General features: G+C 33.1%; 1 protein-coding gene across 10 annotated transcripts in view; it reads left to right on the top strand.

Moving 5' to 3' along the window:
• Positions 1–22,721, top strand: part of LOC107037598 (protein lap4) — a gene marked incomplete at its 5' end in the record, with an annotated part of 38,876 nt that overhangs the window by 13,061 nt on the left and 3,094 nt on the right. For 4 of the 10 annotated variants that reach the window (XR_001460855.1, XM_015256225.1, XM_015256223.1 and 1 more), the window contains 15 exon segments: positions 620–700; positions 1,712–2,491; positions 3,966–4,073; positions 5,253–5,432; positions 6,708–6,866; positions 7,499–7,879; positions 9,237–9,392; positions 14,811–15,269; positions 15,513–15,627; positions 16,636–16,692; positions 16,787–16,904; positions 17,964–18,069; positions 18,959–19,072; positions 19,853–19,984; positions 20,280–20,480. Coding sequence is in view for 7 of the 10 variants with exons in the window: in XM_015256225.1 (XP_015111711.1) it covers positions 620–700; positions 1,712–2,491; positions 3,966–4,073; positions 5,253–5,432; positions 6,708–6,866; positions 7,499–7,879; positions 9,237–9,392; positions 14,811–15,269; positions 15,513–15,627; positions 16,636–16,692; positions 16,787–16,904; positions 17,964–18,069; positions 18,959–19,072; positions 19,853–19,984; positions 20,280–20,480 (3,147 nt within the window). 10 annotated transcript variants of the gene reach the window in all.

The following is a 22,721-nucleotide window of genomic DNA, read 5'->3' as shown; positions in this document are numbered from 1 at the left end:
AAAAGTTTCTACGTTATTTCACGATTCTAAAATTTTGAAAATTACAAATTTTTTTTTTCAATTTCTAGGGACTATCGAATTTTTAGACATTTATCGTTTTTGACCGATTTTATTGAAATGTCCAATAGAAACCGTCAACAGAATTCGTTTTTCTATATAATTTATCCTATTGCAATAGTTTCTATAGAATTTTCTTGGCTCAAATTTTCTAAATTTTGATCATTCTATTTGTCTTTTCTTTTCATCACGAAAATCAAACCAAAAAAACTTGGAAAATTTGAAGAAATTTTAAAATTTTGCAGAATTTCTGACAAAAATATCTCAATAAAATAGGATTTGTAGAAAAATTTCTATTGAACATTTCAATAGAAATCTATAGAACTAAATCTATTTTCGCAACGAAAATTTATCATCTAAATGCAGTCTTCAAATGGTCACCACTAGATTTTATTTTTTTGGTAATTTTTAACTTGCGATTTTTCCAATTCAAACAAGACTTGTTTGAGAAAATATTTCTTTTTTCTCTCAGGGCATCTCTGAGCGGATTTCATGAGTGATTACCTTCTCGATTAGTCGAATTTACATTTTCAAAGATTCAAAATGTTAACGCATGTTTCAGGCCATCTTCATTTCAAGGATAACTGACGGTGGGGTAGCCCAGAAAGACGGAAAACTACTCGTAGGCGACAAAGTGATATCGGTGAGTGATTTTTAATGAGCAAAGAAACAAGTGGAAAATTAACAATTTTTGTAAATTACAAGCATTGCTATAAATAATTCATAAATAATCAATTTTCCACAATACAAATCATTTGTTCGGAATCGTAACAAATTTATTCATATTCAGAACTTTACCAGAAATCGATTTAATGCCTAAAAAAATTAGATTTCCCAAAGTTTAAACAATTTCAACCATGAATATTCATGATTTCTTTCAATTTTTTGTCACGCGATTTAATTGACAAATTGACGATTAAAAAAATTGTTGAATTGTTGAGTCTAATTTTGCCAATGATATTATTATTTAAACTTTACAGGTCTGAATTTGAATCTCGATATTGAACCGTTAGGAAACATTTCAAAAATCTGAAAAAAAATAAAAACATTACTTTCTGGGAAAAAATTCATGAAATTCCTCCAAAAAATTGGCATTTTTGCAAATTATTGTCATTGTCTATAAATAATTTATAAACAATCAATTTTCAACCACAAAAATCATTTGTTCAGAATCGTAACAAATTCATTCACATTCAACATTTGTTAACAACCAATGTTGAAAAAAATAATAATTCTGTGCAAAATGTAATTTGAATGGCGCTGAAGATTCCTAATTTTTTCCTATTTTTCACACGCAATATAATTGACAAATCGATGCTTAAAAATACCTGAACCCATAGTATGGTCTCAATCAAACTGTGAAAGACACTTGGGGTATCCAATCTAAATGTTACGGTAAAAAATATTACGCCATAATATTACGCTAAATAATATTACGATCCAAATTGTTGCGGGGTCTAATAATTATTGGTCGTTTAATTGTTGGAAGTAATATTACAACGTTTTTACCGACGTCGGTGTTATTATTCATTATTATTTTCCGTTATTTATCGTATTTCTTTGGTTCCACATTTCGTAATTTGTTGAATAAAAATCTCCCATTCAGAGTGAAAGACCAGCACACACACTCCTAACAATTCCCTTAATATTTTAGATAAACGGAGTTGAAATGTCGGGAGCGCGCCACGAGCAGGCAGTGGCAATGTTGACGGGCTTGGAAAGGTTCGTTCGACTGGTAGTCGAGCGCGAGATACCCTTTTCCCAGGCGAATCCAGCGCTGCAATTGACCCCGTCTGAAAAATCCCCCCGACTAATAGGCGGGCCAAAGCCGTACACTGGTTTGTACTCAGCAAACAGCTACATGGCAAACAGGCCAGGCTACACTGGCTATCGTCGATCGATGGACGCTGACAAAGCCCTATCTCCAAGTCCAACGTCAAACACACCTCCCCCAGCGCCAGTACCAGCCCCAGTGGGGCTCAAAGGCGAGCCAGTGAACGGTGTTCCTAAGATGAATGGCTTGTCTGACACCCAGAGAACAGCAAATCCTTATCCACAGCCAGCCCCAAGGCAGAGTGTCCCACAGCAGCACCAGCAGCACCAGCAGCAGCAGCCACCACCACCTGGGGACAGAGCAACGTCACCGCAGGAAGACATACAGGTACCGAAGCCCATCACCAACGAGGAATTTCAGGCCATGATTCCCGCTCACTTCCTACGACCTCCGACCTCCTCGCCCTCGCCAGACTCCCAGCAAGGCCCTGTCGTCACTGTTACTATCAAGCAGCCTGATCATCTCCCCGGTGATGTTAATTTCCCACCAGCGCCTACTGCACTCGGTAAAGTTACCGAGGTCATCACTAAAAGCACACTCACCGAGACTGTCGTCACACGTGTCACTGACAATCATCTGGTACTACCCGTTATCATTGAGGTACGTCTCACCTCGTAGACATTCGGTTTTGGGGACTATCTTGGGGGCACGCACGAAAAAATTTCATAGAAATACCTATCGAATTCGTTAGAAAATTGTATTGAATTTATATTAAACTTTTTATCAGTTTTTGGCTGATTCTGGTGACATGTTCAACAGAAAAAGTCAACAGTTTCATATATTTTCTATAGAATTTGCTCGACTCAAATTTTCGACTCAAGTTTTTTTCATTATATTTTTCTTTTCTTCTCATCAAGAAAATGAAACGAAAAAACTTGGAAAATTTGAGCTGAGGAAATTATATAGAAAATATCTCAATAGAGTAAGTTATGCAGAAAAATTGAATTCTATTGACTTTTTCTACTGAATATTTTCTATTGAACATTTTAATAGAATCGGCCAAAAATTAATAGAACAGTTCAATAGGAATTTGATAGAATTTTCTAATGAATTTGATAGGTTTTTCTATTGAATTTTTTCGTCCGTGGGTGTAGAGCGGTTATCGTTTCTATTAGTTCTTTTAGTTCGATAGTTTTTTTTACGATCATTAGATGCTTTCTGCAATTCACGCTGACACATTTTTTTCACTCCTCTTTGTCGATCTTGCCGAGGTGAATCGGATTGTGAAAAATTGAAATTATCATTTGTTTTTTTTTTATCCAAAAATGCGTTTTTTAGTTTTTCCTCCGAGTGAAATTTCGAATTGTTTTTCCCTGGGAGATTTTCTTCCGTAATAGACATTTTTGGATTTTAATTCTAATATGAAAAATGGAATAATTTATGTTCTCGACTCAATACTTGAAATATTCACGCAGATTTTATATTTTTGCAACCATTCAATAACTCGAACAAAAATAATTTGTGGAAATATCGAAATTTCAATGCTTTTTAGAAGAGAAAATTAAGAGTTGGGACTTAACACATTTTTATTTAATTATTTGACTCATCTGGGGGGCGAACGCATCAAAATTATCCTATGAAGTGGTTAAATGGCACATCAATGAATTCGCAATAATTCTCTGAATTAATTCTCAAGAATCCTCACCTGAAATCGAAGGCAAAAATCAAAATTTTCTATCAAATAGTTAAATTCTTCATTTAATTCTTTCATACGTGAAGAAATGTAATTTTCCAATGCCCAAGTTCATTACACTTACTATTCCCCAAGGATATCCCCCATCAATACAATATTCGTGGTCGCAACTAATCAGTATTCATTCACGTCGAGATTTAACCAATGGCACTTCGACTGAGGTGAGTAAGCCACTGTCCAGCAGATGACACGTTTGCGCAAGCTGATCGAAAGGATTCGCCGTAGAGCGTAATAGCTACAAGTAACACGAACCCTTCTTCCTCCCACTGGTCTTTGAATACTCCTCATACTTTTCCTCCTGAAATGGGCCATCACTACTTGCATTACTTATCTCAACTTTCGGTTATGAGTTCTTCCCATGAAACAATGTATCTTTTGTAGGATGTCGTGCTCTTGAAAGAGGGGTCTCTCGGATTCAGTATCATCGGTGGAACTGATCACTCTTGTACGCCCTTTGGATCAACAGAGCCGGGTATTTTTGTTTCCCATGTGAGTATTTTTGACATTTTTTTACATCTATTATTAGGGGCTACGCATTCTGCTCGCTCTGCTCGCCAACCCCACATAACTTTCATATGACTCCCATTTGATCCCCATGACCCTTATTTGGACCCTTATTCCGACCCCTGTGACCCTTATTTCGAACCTTAATTTTAGAGTCCTAATTTCGAGTACAAAATTTTCATCACCAGAAGTCGATTTGGATTTTTCTAATAACAGATAGATATTCTGAACCTTGTAACCCTTAATCTGATCATTATGACCCTTAATGTCACCCTTGTAACCTTTAATCTGACCCTTGTGACCCTTATTTTGACCCTCGTGAGGCTTAATCTGATCCTCGTGAACCTTATTTTGACCTCTGTAAACCTTAATCTGACCCTCGTGAACCTTATTCAGACCCTTATGACCCTTATTTTGATTCTTGTGACCCTTAACTTTGGGGTCTTAATTTGAGCACCAAATTTTAATCACCAGAAGTCGATTTTAATTGTTATAATACAAAGAGATTCATAATTCAATTGTGGGAATACATTTTGTTGTGTAAATTGAGAGAATATTGTGATAAGAAGGCGAGTTCTTTAATTAAATCAATGAGAAGATTTATTCAACTTAACATTTTTGCTTTCGAATGGAAGCATTTTTTATATTTCATAATTGTCTTCAATACATCTTGATTTTTTCATTATTCTGTAGAATTTCTCGTTGAAAAATTTTTGAAAAGAAGGTATTTTTATAGAAAAAAATTAAGCAGAATTAATTGTATAAAAAATAACCATTGACTTTTTCGATTAAATATCTATAAAAAAATGCACTGCAAAATTACACAATTTCCAATAGAAAAAGGTAGAGAAAGTGGAAAATTTAATCAAATTCTCCAAGCCTTCAATAGAATTCCTATAAAATGCCTACAGAGAGCCAAATGAATTTTCCACCGACAGTTTCAATTTATTCGAACGGTTAAAAAAAATCCCAGAATCTTCTCGAATTTTCTAGAATTATAAATTTTTCAAATTAAAAAAAAAACAGAAAACGTTTCTACGTCAATACGTATCAAGTATTTTCCCCCAATTTTCATATTTCATGATAGTCTTCGATGGAAAAGTTAATGCAACAACTCAATTTACCCCGCGAAATGGTCACTTAAATTTTAATGGTCCGTTTTAGGTGGTACCTGGTGGTATAGCAGCAAAATCAGGAAAACTCCGCATGGGCGACAGAATATTGAAAGTAAATGGAACTGATGTAACAAAAGCAACACATCAAGAAGCTGTAATGGAGTTACTGAGGCCCGGTGACTCAATTGTCCTCACAGTCCAGCACGATCCACTGCCGCAGAGCTATCAGGTTCAAAGAATCATTATAATTTTGTGCTCAACACTTGAACACCACAGTAATTAATATTTCCAGCTTTTAACACCGTGATTAGTTGCTCAAGCTTTACGCCTTCATCAACGCACGCTAATAGTCTTCTTTCTGACATTTATTTTTCCAACTAATCGTGGGATTCGAAAATTCAAAGTTTACTCGTGATTCTTGAGAGGAAACAGTGAAATTAATCATGTTGTTAAAGTTAAAATGATAGATTGGCACTTATTTTTTCCATTGCTATCCAAGCTGGTCGAAATAGAGTACATCCCCGTGACAGTAAGTAAAAATAAAGTAAAGATTATTTTTGTTACATCCCCGGTGACAATCATTAGATCACTGAAATGCTAAAATTGTTGATCTATTACATTTTTTATTATTCTTCTGTTACGAAATTCTTGTCTCAGCCATTCTTTTCGTTGACACACAGCTTCTTGTGCTTTTCGCTGTTCTATGATGCTTATCATCTGCCAATAGTTATGTCCATTTTTATTACTATTAAGGATGTTTATTCAAAATCACAAGCCCTCAAAAAATTGTTAATTTTTTTTTTCAAACACAAAACATTAATTGTGATGCACAATGAAAAGAATTTAAATCCACTAAGGGCCGGTTGCAGAGCTTTGGTATTTTATTTTTTATATGATTGATTTGAGTTTTGCCGCAGACATAATATATTGGCGAAAAAATATGTGAATTTTTTTAAAATTCAAATCTTTCGATTTCTTTAATTTTTTGTAAAATGAATGATCAAAAGAATTTAACAAAAAAATTGTAGTTTATTGATATATCATGGTCTTCAATTTGCATCATACTAAAATATTATTGTCTCTACCAATTCGGAGCAAAAAAATCAATAAAATCTAAAAATGTGAATTTTCAAAAAAGTTCACATTTTTGTCGTCACCTTTTGTCTCATTTTTTAAATATAAAAAATGATGAAGAATTATCATAAATTCAAAAACAAAATTCACGGTCTCACTAGGAGACTACGAAAGACTACACTGATTACAAGTGATTACAAATGATTACCACGTGATTACCAAAACATGATTACAAATATGGTAATCATGTGATTACATTAGCGAGTGACACCACGATTGCGCCTGTGAATAGCCTCTCGAAAAGCTACATAAATCTTCTGAAACGTGAAAAAAATCAATTTTTGGAGAAAAGGATAAACATTCTTAACATCGTTTTACCTTGAGAGGAGAGAACGGTGAGACTGGAAAATCATGATGATTAAATTTTTAGGAACTCACCATTGTGAAAGAGCCTGGCGAGAAGTTGGGCATGCACATAAAGGGCGGATTGCGTGGCCAACGAGGTAATCCATTGGATCACAGCGACGAGGGTGTTTTCATATCGAAAATCAACTCAGGTGGTGCAGCTAAAAGAGACGGCAGACTAAAGGTATTTTTTTCTTATTCTTATTGTGCTCTCATTGAACTAAGATTTCACTTTTATTATCATTTTCATGAATAATAAAAAATTAATAAGTTAGTGGTGACGTCGAAATTCAAATGCTTCAGCGATTGGTTGAAACTGATTTTTCACAATTTTTAGAAATTGAAAAATATGCGTTCAATATTTTTCATGAAATTTTTGTATTTCAAGAATGCTTTATTCCTTTATTATAGGGGACAGTGGGGCAAAATGAAACAATCGAAAAACAACTGTTTGACACAATTTAAGCAAAAAATTTTTTTTCTTATTAAACACTTTCTTTATTAACTTTCTTTTATTCTTCGGAGTAGTAATGAGAATAATAATTTTCTATTCTACTGAGAAATTGTTAAATAATTCTATTATTATTATTATTATTATTATTATGGTTATTGTTATTTTGAATTATTACGAAATTTTGACGGGACAATATTTTGTCAATGGATTAATTGAAAAAAAAATTTTTTGCTTGAATTGTGTCAAATAGTCGTTTTTTGGCTGTTTTATTTTGCCTCACCCTCCCCTATGAATAAACTATTTATTTACACGGGTCAGTAAGATTAGAAAATTAATAAATACATTGTCACAAATTTTTTCAGGTCGGCATGAGGCTACTAGAGGTGAACGGCACATCTCTACTTGGGGCGACGCATCAGGAGGCAGTGAATGTTCTCCGCTGTTCGGGAAATACAATCACACTGGTTGTGTGCAAGGGCTATGACAAAAATGAAGTAGAATATTTATTAACGCTCTCGGGTAGAGATTCGAAAGAGTCGAGAGTCTCTGAAACAGAGCAGAAGGAATCGCCGATTGACGGTTTGAAATCGCTGTCCCAGAGTGTCTCCAGTCTTGACAGGGACGACGAGGAGGCGGCGACGCTGCGTCAGGAGCAGGAAATGAAAGCGGAAATGGTGGCCTGGGAACAGGAGGATCGTGAGCGTGCACTCATTGAGCATCGTGAAAAATCTACACCAGAAAAGGTAGGAAATGAAGCCGAATTCGTTCGTTATTTTTCAAAGCATGAAATCCTGCTGTAGTTGATACGTCATTGGGATTTTCATAGCTAACTAAAAGGCATTAAATTCATAATATTCACGTATGATTAAATTGAATAGAAAATCTGGTGCATTCGCTAAAAAATCGATTCTACTTCATTATATTAGAAGATATTATTCGTTATTTCTTCGCGCAGGAAATGGTCGTTTTTCCCTCGATATAGAGTCAAAAAGACCTAGAATGGTTTTTTCGATTACTTGTCTTTTTCAGTAATTTTCCTCAGCTGTAGGAAAAATCTCAGAATAAGTCATACAGAAAAATTGAAGTTTGTTCATTTTTTCTTCATAGAATATTTGTCGAAGAATCATCTATAGAACTTGCAAAAAAATCATAGGATTGACGAGAAAATTCTCATAGTGATTCAATTGAAATTTGAGGATATCCAAGTACTTTGGCTACTTTTTCTCCAGTGAAATGCTTTTTTACTTTTGTAGAAAGCATTTCATTTTCATTTAAGCCCCATTTTACAATGATTTTATTATTTACACTTTGAAGATCTGAATTTGAATCTCGACAATGAACCGTTAGAAAACACTTCTTTAATTTGAAAAAAAAATGAGAAAATTTACTTTTAGAGAAAAATTGATGAAATAATTTAAGAATTGTGAATTTGGAAAATTTCTACAAATTTATATAAATAATTTATAAACAATTTTTTACTATAAAAATCATTTGTTCACGCAATTTATTGGTGTAATACTCAAGAATATCATTTTCAATCATCAAATTTGTCAATTGAATTGCGTGAGAATTTTTTTTTTAATCATGAATATTCAGCGCCATTCACATTGTATTTTGCGCAGAATTATTATTTTTTAAACATTCGTTGCGCATAATTAAATAATTGACACTGTTTAAACTTTCGGAAAACTCATTTTTTAGGCATAAAATCGATTTTTGGTAAAATTTTAAAAATGGATACAATGATTTTTATGGCGGAAAATGGATTGTTTATAAATTACTGATGGAAAATGCTCTTAATTTTCAAAATCTGCAATTTTTAAATCATTTCATCAATCTTTATCCAAAAGACGTCTAATTTTTGTTCTGATTTTTAAAATGTTTTCTAATGGTTCAAAATAATAAAATCATTGCAAAACGTCCGGAAACTTAGGGCCAAATGGGGCTCAAATGAAAGCCCTGATATTCGACAACAAAATTAGAAAAGCATTTTCCTAATCAAAAAAAGCTAAAGTACCTGGATATCTTGAATGGATTTTCTTAGCAAAAGCACTGGGTTCTTCCTAGAAGTAGAAAATAGAAAGTAATAAATTTCCGTAGGTATTGGATGTAGTGCGGGCAGCTGAATCATTAGTGAACAAACCGAACAGTCCAGTTGACATACCCGTGCCACCAAAATCACCTGGTGGAACAAAAGATCTTAAAACAACGACCATTGTCATGAGTAAACACACATTGGCGCCCCAAAATCCAACTGTAAGTATTGTTCTGTATTTCTAGTCGCTATTTCAGTTGCCTGACATCATTTGAATGACCTAATAGCGTCAGCTCCTTGAAATTTCCCTCGAAACTCTCTCAACAGAGTGCGAATTTGCATGACTTCATGAGCACCAACAAAACATTTTCATTTTCTCGCTGTCGAGAGCTGAAAATTATTCAACTCCTGCATGAAATTGAGGAATTACTCTTTTATTTATTCAACTCTGAGTCGCACATCATCACTCTGAGAGTGTTTCTCGCACATATTACTGTATAGAACACACATAAAATAACGAAGGAATAATTATAGCGTTGGCCTTTGTCGTTTGTCAAGAGAAAACGCCTGCCATTGTAACTGCCTGAGTTGCAATAATTATCATCAACATATCGACCCAATTGAGCATCATTGATCATCATCGTCATTATTTCCTCTCATACCAATTACATAGATTAAATATAAGCACGTAATTGCACCAGTCACTCAGCGTAAAAGATAAATGTCGTTGAATTAAAAAGCGAAAAAAAAAAAGAAACACACAAGCCCTTTTTGGCGTTTAAGTTAGTTTACATCATGACAATTTTTAGTTCAATTCATTAAATGGCGCATGAATACGTGAACTCGGTGTTAATGTTATTTATTGGCATGCCACTGATGGTTTAAAAAAGCGAAAGAGAAAAAGAAGAGACGGTGTTTCACGTGTTTTACAGACGATGGACGGTGACAGTTCCAATTTGGCTGCCCTCTGACAGGAGTGAGTTATTTATCATTTGATCACGCCCAGGAACACGATTATGTAGGGTTCAAACGATAATTTTTTTAAATTAATTAAGGTCTCGTGCGGAATCTGAAGAACATGCAATTCCCATTGATTCATGAAGTACTTGTGCTTTGCATTATTTAGAGGAGAACTCCCCGTACCTTCCTTCAATTCACGGTGAGAAAAAAATGGTCGGAAAGGAGTTTCGTTTTTTGAAGGAAAAAATTGCGAGTTGAAAATTATCGAGAGTGAAAAATATCGTGTTGGTAATTCGAAGAGTTCCGGGGATTAAAGTTTTTTGTTTTTTTGGCTGTCCAATACTCAGAGGAAAAATTATTTCTTTAGGATATCCAAGTATTTTGCATTTTGTGTTTTCGGACATTTTACAATGATTTTATTATTTAAACTTTGCAGGTCTGAATTTGAATCTCGATATTGAAGCGTTAGAAAACATTTTTTAAATCTGAGAAAAAATGGAAAATTTACTTGTGGGTGAAGATTGATGAAATAATTTAAAAATTAACATTTTTGGAAATTACGATCGTTTTCTATACATAAATTTTCTGTAAAGTTGAATTTTAAAGAAGTTAATAATTAATAATACTCATCAATTTTAAATTATTAAATTAATCACCAATTAAATATCCAAATTCTGAATTATTTAATCTCGATATTGAACCGTTAGAAAACATTTGAAAAATCTGAAACAAAATAGAAAGATTACTTTTGGAGGAAAATAAATGAAATAATTTAAAAATTGCCATTTTTGAAAATTACGATCATTCTCTATAAATAAATTTTGAATAAAGTTAAATTTTAAAGAAGTTAATCATTAATAATACTCATCAATTTTAAATTATTAAATTAATCACCAATTAAATATCCAAATTCTGAATTCTTTAATCTCGATATTGAACCGCTAGAAAACATATAAAAAATCTGAAACAAAATAGAAAGATTACTTTTGGAGGAAAATGAATGAAATAATCAAAAAATTGCAATTTTTGAAAATGACGAGCATTTTTTATAAATAAGTTATAAACAATCAATTTTCCACCATAAAAATCGTATTTTCGGAATCGTCAAAAATTGATTCATATTCAAAATTTTTCCAGAAATCAATTTCATAACTAAAAAATGATTTACGAAAATTTAAACAATTACAATTATTTATTTATAACCAACGAAAGTTTAAAAAAATAATAATTCAATTTTTTCTCACGCCATTTAATTGACGAATTTGATGATAGAAAATGGTTGAATCTGTCGTGTGGTCTCTACCAAACTGTAAAACATTTAGGAGGGATATTCTCACCCTGGCAAGTATTTGTTTCAACGTAGACCAATCATCCATGTCATAAACTTTAAAATATTCAAAGAAAATAATCTCCACCCCATTTTCAACTTGTCTTTTTTTCCTCAAATAAGACTCATTTCAGAATATATTTTTTTTCTCCCAGTGGACTTTTAACTCTCCCTTTGTACACCTCGCAAACCGACATTATTGTTACTAAATAGTTCATAAGATACATTGTTGCTGCGTCTGTCGCCGTTACTGCCATTATTGATTAAATAAAACTTAAGGAGGAATAATATGTTGAATTTTCCGCCGGCCATCTATTCCGTTTCTAAATTAGATTTTTTTAACCGAAACAAAGTAAAAATGAAGACTGTACATAATGACCACACGATGAATTCGTCGTATTTTTATCAGGAGAAAAGACAAGAAAATGTTGAGTGAATATTTTTCGTGAGAAAAACGTCTCGAAAAAATTTCAATTGCAAGATTTTTCCCCTCGATCGTGTGATTTTCACGTTATGATGGAATTATTCATGATCAGTTGTTCCGCGTTTTTTGAATGTTAAAAACGTCACTAGATAATATTAACATTAAAATAAAACGTGACATACAAGTCGATAAAATGTTTCATCAAAGAAGAAAATTTTGAGCTTAAGGCCCGGGTGTACTATCGTTCGAACTTTATCACGATGTTTTTTTTCTGAAATTGTCAATTAAGTCCTGCATCATGCAGAAGTTTTGAAAAATTATGAATGAATAATGGAAAAAAAGTAGAAAAAATTCTCAATTTTTTCAAAGAGCATTTTTAATTTATATTCAGAATAAGTTGAATAACAAGAAATTGACAAATATATCTGATTTACGGTGATAAATGGCGGCCTGTCACCCAGTATCATGCAGGGGGAAGACTGATTTCGTAAATCATTTCCCACACTGCACAGAGACATTTATTACGGAAAAGGCTCTGAAAAAAGTTGTAATATTTTGGAGAATTTTTTAATCACACTTTTATCACATAAAAATGGCAGATGACTACATACCACTGTTTTGAAAATTGAGATACCTAGCTGTCACTTCCCATGAGGAGTTAGTGTTTTGTTATCCACCATGGAAAATGACAGCTAATAGATAATTTGCCACAGCGAATCAGATATTTGTAATTCCCACTTTTTTCAACTCATTCTGAATCTCAATTAAAAATGCTCTTTGAAAAAGTTCAGATTTTTTTCTATTTTTTCTATCATTCTGTCATAATTTTTGGGAATTTCTACATGATGCACCACTCAATTGACAATTTTGGAGTACGAAAGATAAAAAATCCAGATAACATTCGAAAGATAGTACACCCGGGCCTTAAGATAATCTTCTCGTTTAGGTTTAACAGTAGTTAGATTATTCGATTAAGTGAACGGAAAATTGTTGATAACTCCATGTCATTGAGAATCGTAATAACTAGGTAGAAAGCTCTATGCTTCCGTGGATATGATTATTCAACCCTGATGATGATCTCACGTCGTCCAAAAATTATTCACCTAAGCTAATGTTCCTTACATGACGTATTGAGAGAGCTCCAAGATATTTGGAGGCATTACTGAATTTGAGGATCACTAAAACTGTAAAAACATTACTTTTGAAAATACTAGCTGTTTATATATTGATTGTGATGATAGAATGTATCATAACAAATGAAAAAAAATATTCATTCTTTCACGGACTCTCGCTGTAAAAACAGAATGAAATTTTATCGCACCTGATGAAATTTATAATTCCAAGAAAAGTTTACGTGATTCCAACGCATTTGTGGGCCATCGTGGAATATGAAGAAACGATTTGCTTCTATTTCATTTAAAATAGAAGTAACTATTCACGTGTGAAAGAATTCGATAGGAAAACCTAACACTTCTGAAATTCTATGAAAATTCTATTGGAATTTCTAATAGTTTTTTGTCCATTTCTATTGACATTTGATTTTAAAAAAATTTATGAAGTGTTTCATGTCAAATCCGCCAATCCCTGACCCTAATCTGAACGAGAATTTTTTATAAATTGATTTTTATTAATTCAAATCGGTCGATTAGAACAACAGTACTTTTGAAAATGTAGAACAGTACTTTTTAAAATAGAAGTAACTGTTCACGTGTGAAAGAATTCGATAGGAAAACCTAATACTTCTGAAATTTACGAGAATTCTATTGGAATTTCTAATTGTTTTTTACCAATTTCTATTGTGATTTGATTTTAAAAAAGTATATGGGGGATTTCATGTCAAATCGGTCAGCCCCTGACCCTCGCCCTCTCAAAACACAAATGAGTTGATCTTTTTCTCAGCTCCCCAACTATCACCATCAGAATAATAAAATATCGACTGTTTGTCTTCAAACATAAAGATTCATAAGAAATTTTAATAACTCAATTTTGTGTCACAAAATAAACGTCCAATAATTCTCCAAAATTTTTCCGGAGACATATTTAGATGATTGAAAGGTATGTACGAGGAGTAATCGAATGAAAGTGGCGAGAGAATCAATTCTGTAATTTTTCCCTATTTGCGAGTGAAAAAGAATTACGTAATGTTCACTGTTAACATAGTAAATAACGAAATATTGAACAAAGCTGAAGAGAGCCATATCATCGGAGAGGTTTAATTCTGCAATGTAATTATAATGCCAACAGAGAATTTTCTATAAATGTTATATGTTAATATAACTCTAACGGACCAGATGTTTATATATTATTACGAACCACAAGATAAAATCAGAATATTTATCTAATAATGAAAAGAAGAAATAATAAAATGATGTTGACGTTGATTGTTTTTCAGTGATTTCTTTGCGGAATAGGGAACTTGCATGATTTTTTTTTCAATTTTCAATCTCAAGTTTCGAATGATTAATTTTTTGTTTGTGAATATAATTGATTGTCCAAAGCTGAAGATTTCGAATGCCGGGCCTTAACATAACATCCCTGTGTCACTTCGTTACGTCGTCGAAATAATATATTTCAAAAACGTCTGATGTTCGATTAATTATTACAAAACATCTAGGCAATATTTCTCCATAATTCTTTTCCTTTAGTAACATAGAATGGAAGAATCGGCAAATTAGGGAAAACTCCATGCAAGTTCCCCATTCGAAACGATCTAAAATCCCCCAGTAAATGCGACCGCATCAGGATTTCTCTTGACAAAACGGCTCCAAATGCATCAAAAAGGACCTAAAAATCCCAAATGTGGACGATAACACTCGCTTTGTTTCAGAATATCCTTATGTGTGTTCTCGAGCAAACGAATTGATAAATGATCGAGTATAATTAACTAACACGTGACGTTCTCGTCTGATAATGGTTTCCCATTGGTAGCCTTTACAGTCAATAAGTAATGAGGGATCGGGAACATCTGTGGATCCTTCATCACCACTACCACCAGTATTAAAACAAGCAAAGTCATTTTCCGATGTTGTAACGACTAATCTCGATGATACTCTTCACTCTCAAACATTGCCAAAGTCTAAAACTAAAAACACGACAAAACGTAGTGTAGCATTTGCAACTCTTCCAAGTCCTTACAAAAAAAATGACTGTAATGTTACGCCAATTGTCAATTACTCGACACATCCTGCATTGAGTGAATATCGTGTTCCTTCTGGGGATGATTTTTGTAAAAAATCATCGAGTATTGAGGGTGGAATAAATACAACGCGGTCTCGGCTGCCACCAACGCCACTCACAAGCCCCGGATCCACTGGGAAAATTGGTACACCCACTTCACTTAACAATAGACAGATTGCACGCTCTGTTCATGGACAAGGGCTGATTGAGGTGGGTTTCAATGGCATGCAACTACTACTAACGATCTAATCTATTAGATTTTATTTTCGTGATTTTTAATGGATGAAGTGACGGTTCGAGCTTCTTTCTCTGATTTTCTCGGCTTATCTGCACGCAGTAAACACGTGAAAATACGGATGAGATATTTATGAACACATGTTGATTTTTTATGGATTTGAAGTTATATTTTTGCGATCGCTTTTGGCCAATGTAAAATTATGTTTTCGTATTTAGCCGTCACCTACGCCGTCTCCAACGCCGGCCCCACCTTTGAAAATGTCTGTCAGTGATCGGAAGCGATTGTTTGAGAATGCTATGGAAGAACATCTCAAACCATCTCCAAAAACAGGTATTTATTCCAGGCGAAATGTCTTTTTTTTACTCTTCTGGAGGATACGTGTGTGAAACTATTCGATGGAAAAAAAATCAATTCTCCAGATTTTGCTTTTAATTTGATTTGGAATTGTACTGGATATTTTCTTTGTGTTCTGTCAATTTTCTGTTGAAAACTCCGCACAATTTCCTATTTCCAGCTGTTAAATTTTCATATTACGATAAATGATTTGCTCATGTTCTAATTCCTATGTTCACTGAATAATAGTCGCTCAGTCCTTCTGTAACACACTTCGAAAAAATAATTAAAAATTCTGACCGGTATTTTTATTTAAGGCCCGGGTGTACTATCTTTCGAATGTTATCTGGATTTTTTTTATCTTTCGTAATCCCAAAATGCCAATTGAGTGGTACATCATGTAGAAATTCCCAAAAATTATGATAGAATGATTTTAAAAAATTGAAAAAATTCTGAACTTTTTCAAAGAGCGTTTTTAATTGAGATTCAGAATGAGTTGAAAAAAGTGGAAATTACAAATATCTGATTCGCTGTGGCAAATTATCTATTAGCTGTCATTTTCCATGGTGGATAACAAAACACTAACTCCTCATGGGAAGTGACAGCTAGGTATCTCAATTTTCAAAACAGTGGTATGTAGTCATCTGCCATTTTTATGTGATAAAAGTGTGATTAAAAAATTCTCCAAAATATTACAACTTTTTTCAAAGAGCCTTTTCCGTAATAAATGTCTCTGTGCAGTGTGGGAAAAGATTAACGAAATCAGTCTTCCCCCTGCATGATACTGGGTGACAGGCCGCCATTTGTCACCGTAAATCAGATACATTATTCAATTTCTTGTTATTCAACTTATTCTGAATATAAATTAGAAATGCTCTTTGAAAAAATTAAGAATTTTTTCTACTTTTTTTTATTCTTCATTCATAATTTTTCAAAACTTCTGCATGATGCAGGACTTAATTGACAATTTCAGACCCCTTTCAACATTTTTCAATTTTTTTTCAGAAAAAGTATTTAGTTTCCTCAGCCAAGATGAAGTAGAGAAAATGAAAGCTGAAGAAGGTAATCTAATCCACGAATAAGCCAATAACAATAATTATTCACTACAAATTTCCTGACATCTTTCGTAACATCCTGTTCTTCTATTCTGCAACAGAGAAAAAAATAGCGACACTTACGAGGGACGAGCTGAAGTCGTGGGCACAGATTGACGAAATGGAGGGCATGGATGAGTCCGAAGACGCCTTGGAGGACCAGGATAACAGGCGACCTAAGTAAGAGACTGAGCGACTGAGACAATCATTCATTTTTTGCGCACATTTTTTTGGTTTTTCCATGCACTAGACGTATTTTACCATTTTCAGTCACCGCATAGGCATTGTTAATGGTTTCCTTCTACCTCCTTCATCACCTCTTTGTATACATAAAGCTATGTATTTCAATATTGTTCTTGCAATTTATGAGAATGGGTTTTTTTCATTCCTGCACACGTGAAAACATTCAGTAGAAAATTCAGGGCATTCCCTTGAAAATTCTACTGGCTTTCTGTTTAGAATTTTCTTTATTTTCCAATGAGTATTAAAAAATTCTTAATGAATAATTGGAAAATAAATTATTCATACGAAAATAAAAATTATTAACTCTTCTGTTAAATATCGCATGGAAAGTCCGCATAATTTTCAACGGAAATTGGTAAAAAGTCTCCAAAGAATCGATTTCCGAAGTTTTTAATTAGAATTTGAACAGAAATTTCGTAGAAATTCCAAGGGAAAGCGCTAGCTTTTTTCTATTAAAATATTTCAGACGAGTGAGCTGCTAAGTCTGGGCTAAAACAGTATTTTGGCGATTTGACAAGCTGAAAAATTGCATGTTTTTCTTTTGCATTTCTCCAATTATGAGTGCCGTAAATTAATTAAAAAATGCCTCATTGTCTTACGCTTCGCTGATAGTACGGGCAATTCTTGTGTTTCGCTTAGTCACATCGCTCTCAATTTCAAGGGACCATTATCATCAGTATGCCATCATCATTCGTTTTTTAATAAAAAAAATCTACGAAGAACACAGTTTCATGTCTTCTATTATGAAATTGAATTTAATGTAAATAAGCAGATAATTGTGTACTCACTAGGTAGTGAAATTGACAAAATTGTATTGCCGTGGTGTAATAATTAGGAGAACAGCAAAATCTTTCTATTTTTGTGCAATAGGACTGATGTGTGTATTGAATTCTGCTTTCTACGGCTTTTGTATCCGATTGACGCAATAAATTTTTCATGTAAAAATTGACTTCATACTTGAATTAGTTAGTACGCAATTTACTCATTGACTTGCAGTAGTCGATTGAGCTCGCGAAGTTCAATACCTTCGTTAAAGGGAATACCGGGTATCGTCAGGACCGCCAAGGCAGAACGACGGTTTAAAGAAAAACTCATTCAAGAGGTAAGCAACTAACATTTTAATTCACTTATGAGAACATTCCAGAGAGAATGCTTTTGTGTTTGATGAAAAAATTATTTAAGAAAGTATTTAACAGGAAAAAATAAATAGATTTGAATTTTTTTATTTAATATTTTCTCTTGATTTTTTTCTGGATCACATTTTAAAGTGCAGGGAAGAAAATTTATTCATTTAGGAATTTCTTATAGAAAAAATATCAAGAAAATTGATTGTATAGCGAAGTCTATTGATTTTTTCCTGTAAAATATTTCCTATGAATGTTTCAATTTCATAAAAACGCTAAAGTTACTGATTTTAATTAATTTTAATTTTTTAATTTTATAAAATTATTGTATTATTATCCGTTTCTTCTTACAAACTGTGAACCGTTCCTAACAATTATTTCCGAATAGATTTCGATTTTTCCATGTAATATATTCTGTTGATTTTTTCTACATCACATTCCAAAGTGCAAGGAATTTTATTCATTTAGAATTTTCTTACAGAAAAGCTCACGAGAATAGATTGTACAACAGAATTTATTGACTTTGTGCTGACAAATATTTCCTGTGAATTTTTTTCTTCAAGAAAAACTCAATAATTCAGCAGAATTTCCATCCAATAATTGTCTCGTCCATTTCTTCTTACGAAATGCTGACTTTTCACAAAATTGTTGTGAACTCCACAAAGTATAACATCAAAAAATGCTTCGTGCAGCTTTTTGTTCTGTCTTTTTTGTTCCTATAAATTTTGCATTTGAAGTCATATAAAATTCACTGGAGAAACCCCAGGATTTTTTGCTGGAATTTAGAAAAAATCATGCCTTCTTAAAAATTCACTGAAAATCCCATCATCGATAACAAATCGTTCCTTAAAATTACATTAATTTCAGGGATTGATATCGGATGACGACGAAGAGAGCGGTTTATCCCCAGCGGAGCAGAGGGCTCTTAGAGCGGAAAAACGTGCGGCCTGGAGGCAGGCGAGGTTGAAATCCCTTGAACAAGTAAGTTGTTCAAACTAATATTTATATTTACGTAACTTAAATTTCGAAGATGAAGAACTGAAATAAATTCCAAAGGGAAGTTGAGATGAATAAAAATATTCTGGTCGAGTTCGTGTTTCAATAATTAGTCTAGTATTATCGACAATAATCAATTCAGAAAATGAATTTTTCGAGATTAGACAGAATATTAAAATGTAGAAAAAAATCTAGAAAAATTATTGAAAAATGCATTAAATTTTTTGCCTAATGCAAAAATTATCGTCAGTGTTAAACTTTTGTGATGAATAATTTATGTTCCTGGGTACCCCGAATGTACAGAATGCCCTAAACGAGCAAATGTTGTTTAAGAAAATAATTCAGCAGCGAAGTGGTAAAACGGTACAAGTTAACTTTGACTATTGACGAGTTTTCAATAAATATCTCGGAATCTAAGGGAGATGGCAGAATTTTTATTATAACCTTTATTGTAGAGCCGATTAAGAGCTACAACAAATGTCATTACGAAAATTTCGCTATCTCCCTTAGATTCGGAAATATTCCTCGAAAACTAAACTGGGAGATGAGTCGACTTAAACCGGTTTACCACTTCACTACTGAATTGTAAAGAGAACATCCTGAATTAATGTTTTACTCTTATCGAAGTTATAATTCATATAAAAAATTATCAATGATAAATAACTTCTTCCGTCATTTTAAATTAATTTTTCCTCACTTAAATAACACCGAAACCCACGAATTCCATTTATCATTTATGTTTTATAATTATTCCACCCTCTGTAGGACGCACTTCAAGCGCAAATGGTGATAAAGAAAATGAACGAGATTATGGACACATCAGGGACAAAAGCGGACGAGATTTCAGCAGCACCCTACCCTCAAGTGGCGCCCACAGAAGCAGAAAAGATAAGTGAGGTAATAAAAAAAATCCAACAAAAACTACTACTCAATTTTTTCCATTGATAAACGAAAATTTTAATATTTTTTTCCACTTTTACGTAATAAATTAACCCAATATTTTTTAATTGTCAGGAGTCTCAAGACTCGACACGTTACTAATTGCTCGTTTTTATAATTTATTTCAAAGTAATTCTTCACTTAATCCGGGAGAAACGACTTATACAATAAAAAAAATGCTGTCATGTCGGTAATTAACAAATTCACACAGGGCATCTCGTATCTGTTTTTTTTGTTCCTGAAAATATTATAGTTCGCTACATTACGGCCTTCGAGTGCGGATTTTCCTAAGCTTGCCGTGCGCAGCAAAGTGGGACCGCCAAAGGCCGTACGCGAATCAGAAAAAGTTGTCGACGAGAAGGTAACTCGTCGCACTGAGGAATACGTCGATGAGATCACTGGTGAACGGCGTGTACGAACCGTTGAATACGTCGAGAAGCTCATTGAGCGGGAGGTACTAATAAATGCCTAGAAAAGAAAAAAACGCTATGAGAAAGTTCATCATTCACAGGGAATGAAATTTCATGCACCACTTCATGTATAAAAAAATCTGTTTCCTATGTTGCGGAGTAATTATCACCGTGTAGAAACCTGCAGGCGAAATTACATGGACAAATTGAAGGTTTCCACGGACGAAAAAATTTAATAGAAAAACTAAAAATATCAAATTCGTTGGAAAATTCTATTGAATTTCTATCGAACTGTTCTATTAATTTTTGGCTGATTCTATTGAAATGTTCAATAGAAAATATTCAGTAGAAAAAGTCAATAGAATTCAATTTTTCTATATAACTTATTCTATTGAGATATTTTCTATAGAATTTCTTCGGCTAAAATTTTCTAAGTTTTTTCGTTTGACTTTCTTGATGAGAAGAAAAGAAAAATGGAATGAAAAAAAATTGGAAAATTTGAGTCGAGCAAATTCTATAGAAAATATATGAAAAGAATAACGTATATAGAAAAATCGAATTCTGTTGACTTTTTGTATTGAATGTTTTCTATTGAACATGTCAATAGAATCAGCCAAAAAGTAATAGAAAGTTTAATAGAAATTCAATAGAATTTTCCGACGAATTCAATGGGTTTTTCTATTAAATTTTTTCGTGCGTGTCATGTCAAAATATCCGCGATGTTATATCCAGCGTCGAAATATCCGCATAATTTTTCTGTACGAATTATTCTATTGAAATATTTTTAATCGAATTTCGTCGGCTCAAATTTTCTAAATTTTTGCGTTTGATTTTCTTAATGAGTAGAAGAGAAAAATAGAATAAAAACGACTTGGACAATTTAAGCTGAAGAAATTCTGTAGAAAATTTCTAAAGAGAATAAGAAAAATAGAAAAATCGAATTCTATTGACTTTTTCTATTCAACATTTTCTATTAAATTTCAATTTAATTTCTCTGGGACTTTCACCGCAGTTGTTGGATTATGCGTTAATTTTTAAAAGAACTTTTTTCACCTCATTTTTATTCAATTAAGAAATTAACGATCAAAGAAAATTCTTGAACTCTTATGACCGTTTTCGTTAAACCTGATGATATCTCAGAATCTAAGGGAGATATCGAAATTTTCGTAATAACCTTTTTTGTAGAGCGCATTGAGAGTCATAAAAAAGGTCATGAGGAAAATTCCGCTATCTCCCTTAGATTCGGAGATATTCCTCGAGAACTCAGATGAGAGTTGAGTTCACTGATGTTGGCACGTCACGAAAATGAAGGATAAATTCCATAAGGATATTTCGGCGCCGGATATTCTCCAACGATATTTTTTGTAAGATATTTTGACGTGTCGCCCAGAAAAAAAATCCGTTGAAGCACAAGTTTTGCGGCAAAAAGAGAATTCGCGGCGATTTTCTTGCATGGACACACAGCGGCACTGCTTACTTGCATGATTAATGACTGAATGACTCTAATTTATTGACTATAATTGTATTAATATTATTGTAATACTTACTTTTACAAGATGCCACCACATACGCCTGGAATGAAATTTGCAATGCCTTGAGTCTTCACTTCACTCTCACAATATAATCACTGAACAAAAAACCTCACACGCCTCTACATTTGTATGGTCTTACTCATGCCCGCACTAATGTTGTAAGTTCACCAGAAGTAATCAATATATGAGTACTAACAATAATTACATGTAATTGTTTTGACGTGTACATATATGTAATGATTTTTTGGTTCACCGATTTTTCTTCCCCGATAAAACTTCCTCGATTTTTTTTCCTTCAAAATTTTCCTCGAACCATTTCTTCCTCAAAATGCATCTTAGCACTAATTTTTTCCCCATCGATTTTCTTCCAATTTCCCCAGTCAATGGCATTTAGGTAAAAAAAATTATTCAATATTCAATTTTCATTAATAATAGTCCTCAGTGCGTGGGTGGGATATTTCCAATAAACGAAATAAAATGCTCCTGCAGGTGTTGATAATAACGTTGAGAGGGAATAATCCTTTGTATGAATCAAAGTAGCTCTACCCTTACGGTAAATTCAAAGATTATTGAAAACTGCAAAAAAATTGCAGAAAATTCGATTAAATTCGGAATTCCAATTTTTTTCTCAATTTAATTATCGTTTTGGTTTTTCAACGAAGAAATGTTTAAAAATCAGGATTTAACCTAGTGTCTTATGTGAAAATGAACATTTCCATTGTAATCAAAGATTAAAATCTGCATTTTTTTTCA

The sequence above is a fragment of the Diachasma alloeum genome, unplaced genomic scaffold (assembly GCF_001412515.2).
Source record: "Diachasma alloeum isolate Michigan unplaced genomic scaffold, Dall2.0 Dall_scaffold_00256, whole genome shotgun sequence".
NCBI lineage: Eukaryota > Metazoa > Arthropoda > Insecta > Hymenoptera > Braconidae > Diachasma > Diachasma alloeum.
Note: the sequence above shows the minus strand (reverse complement) of the source record. Positions and strands in the feature narration are given on the sequence as shown.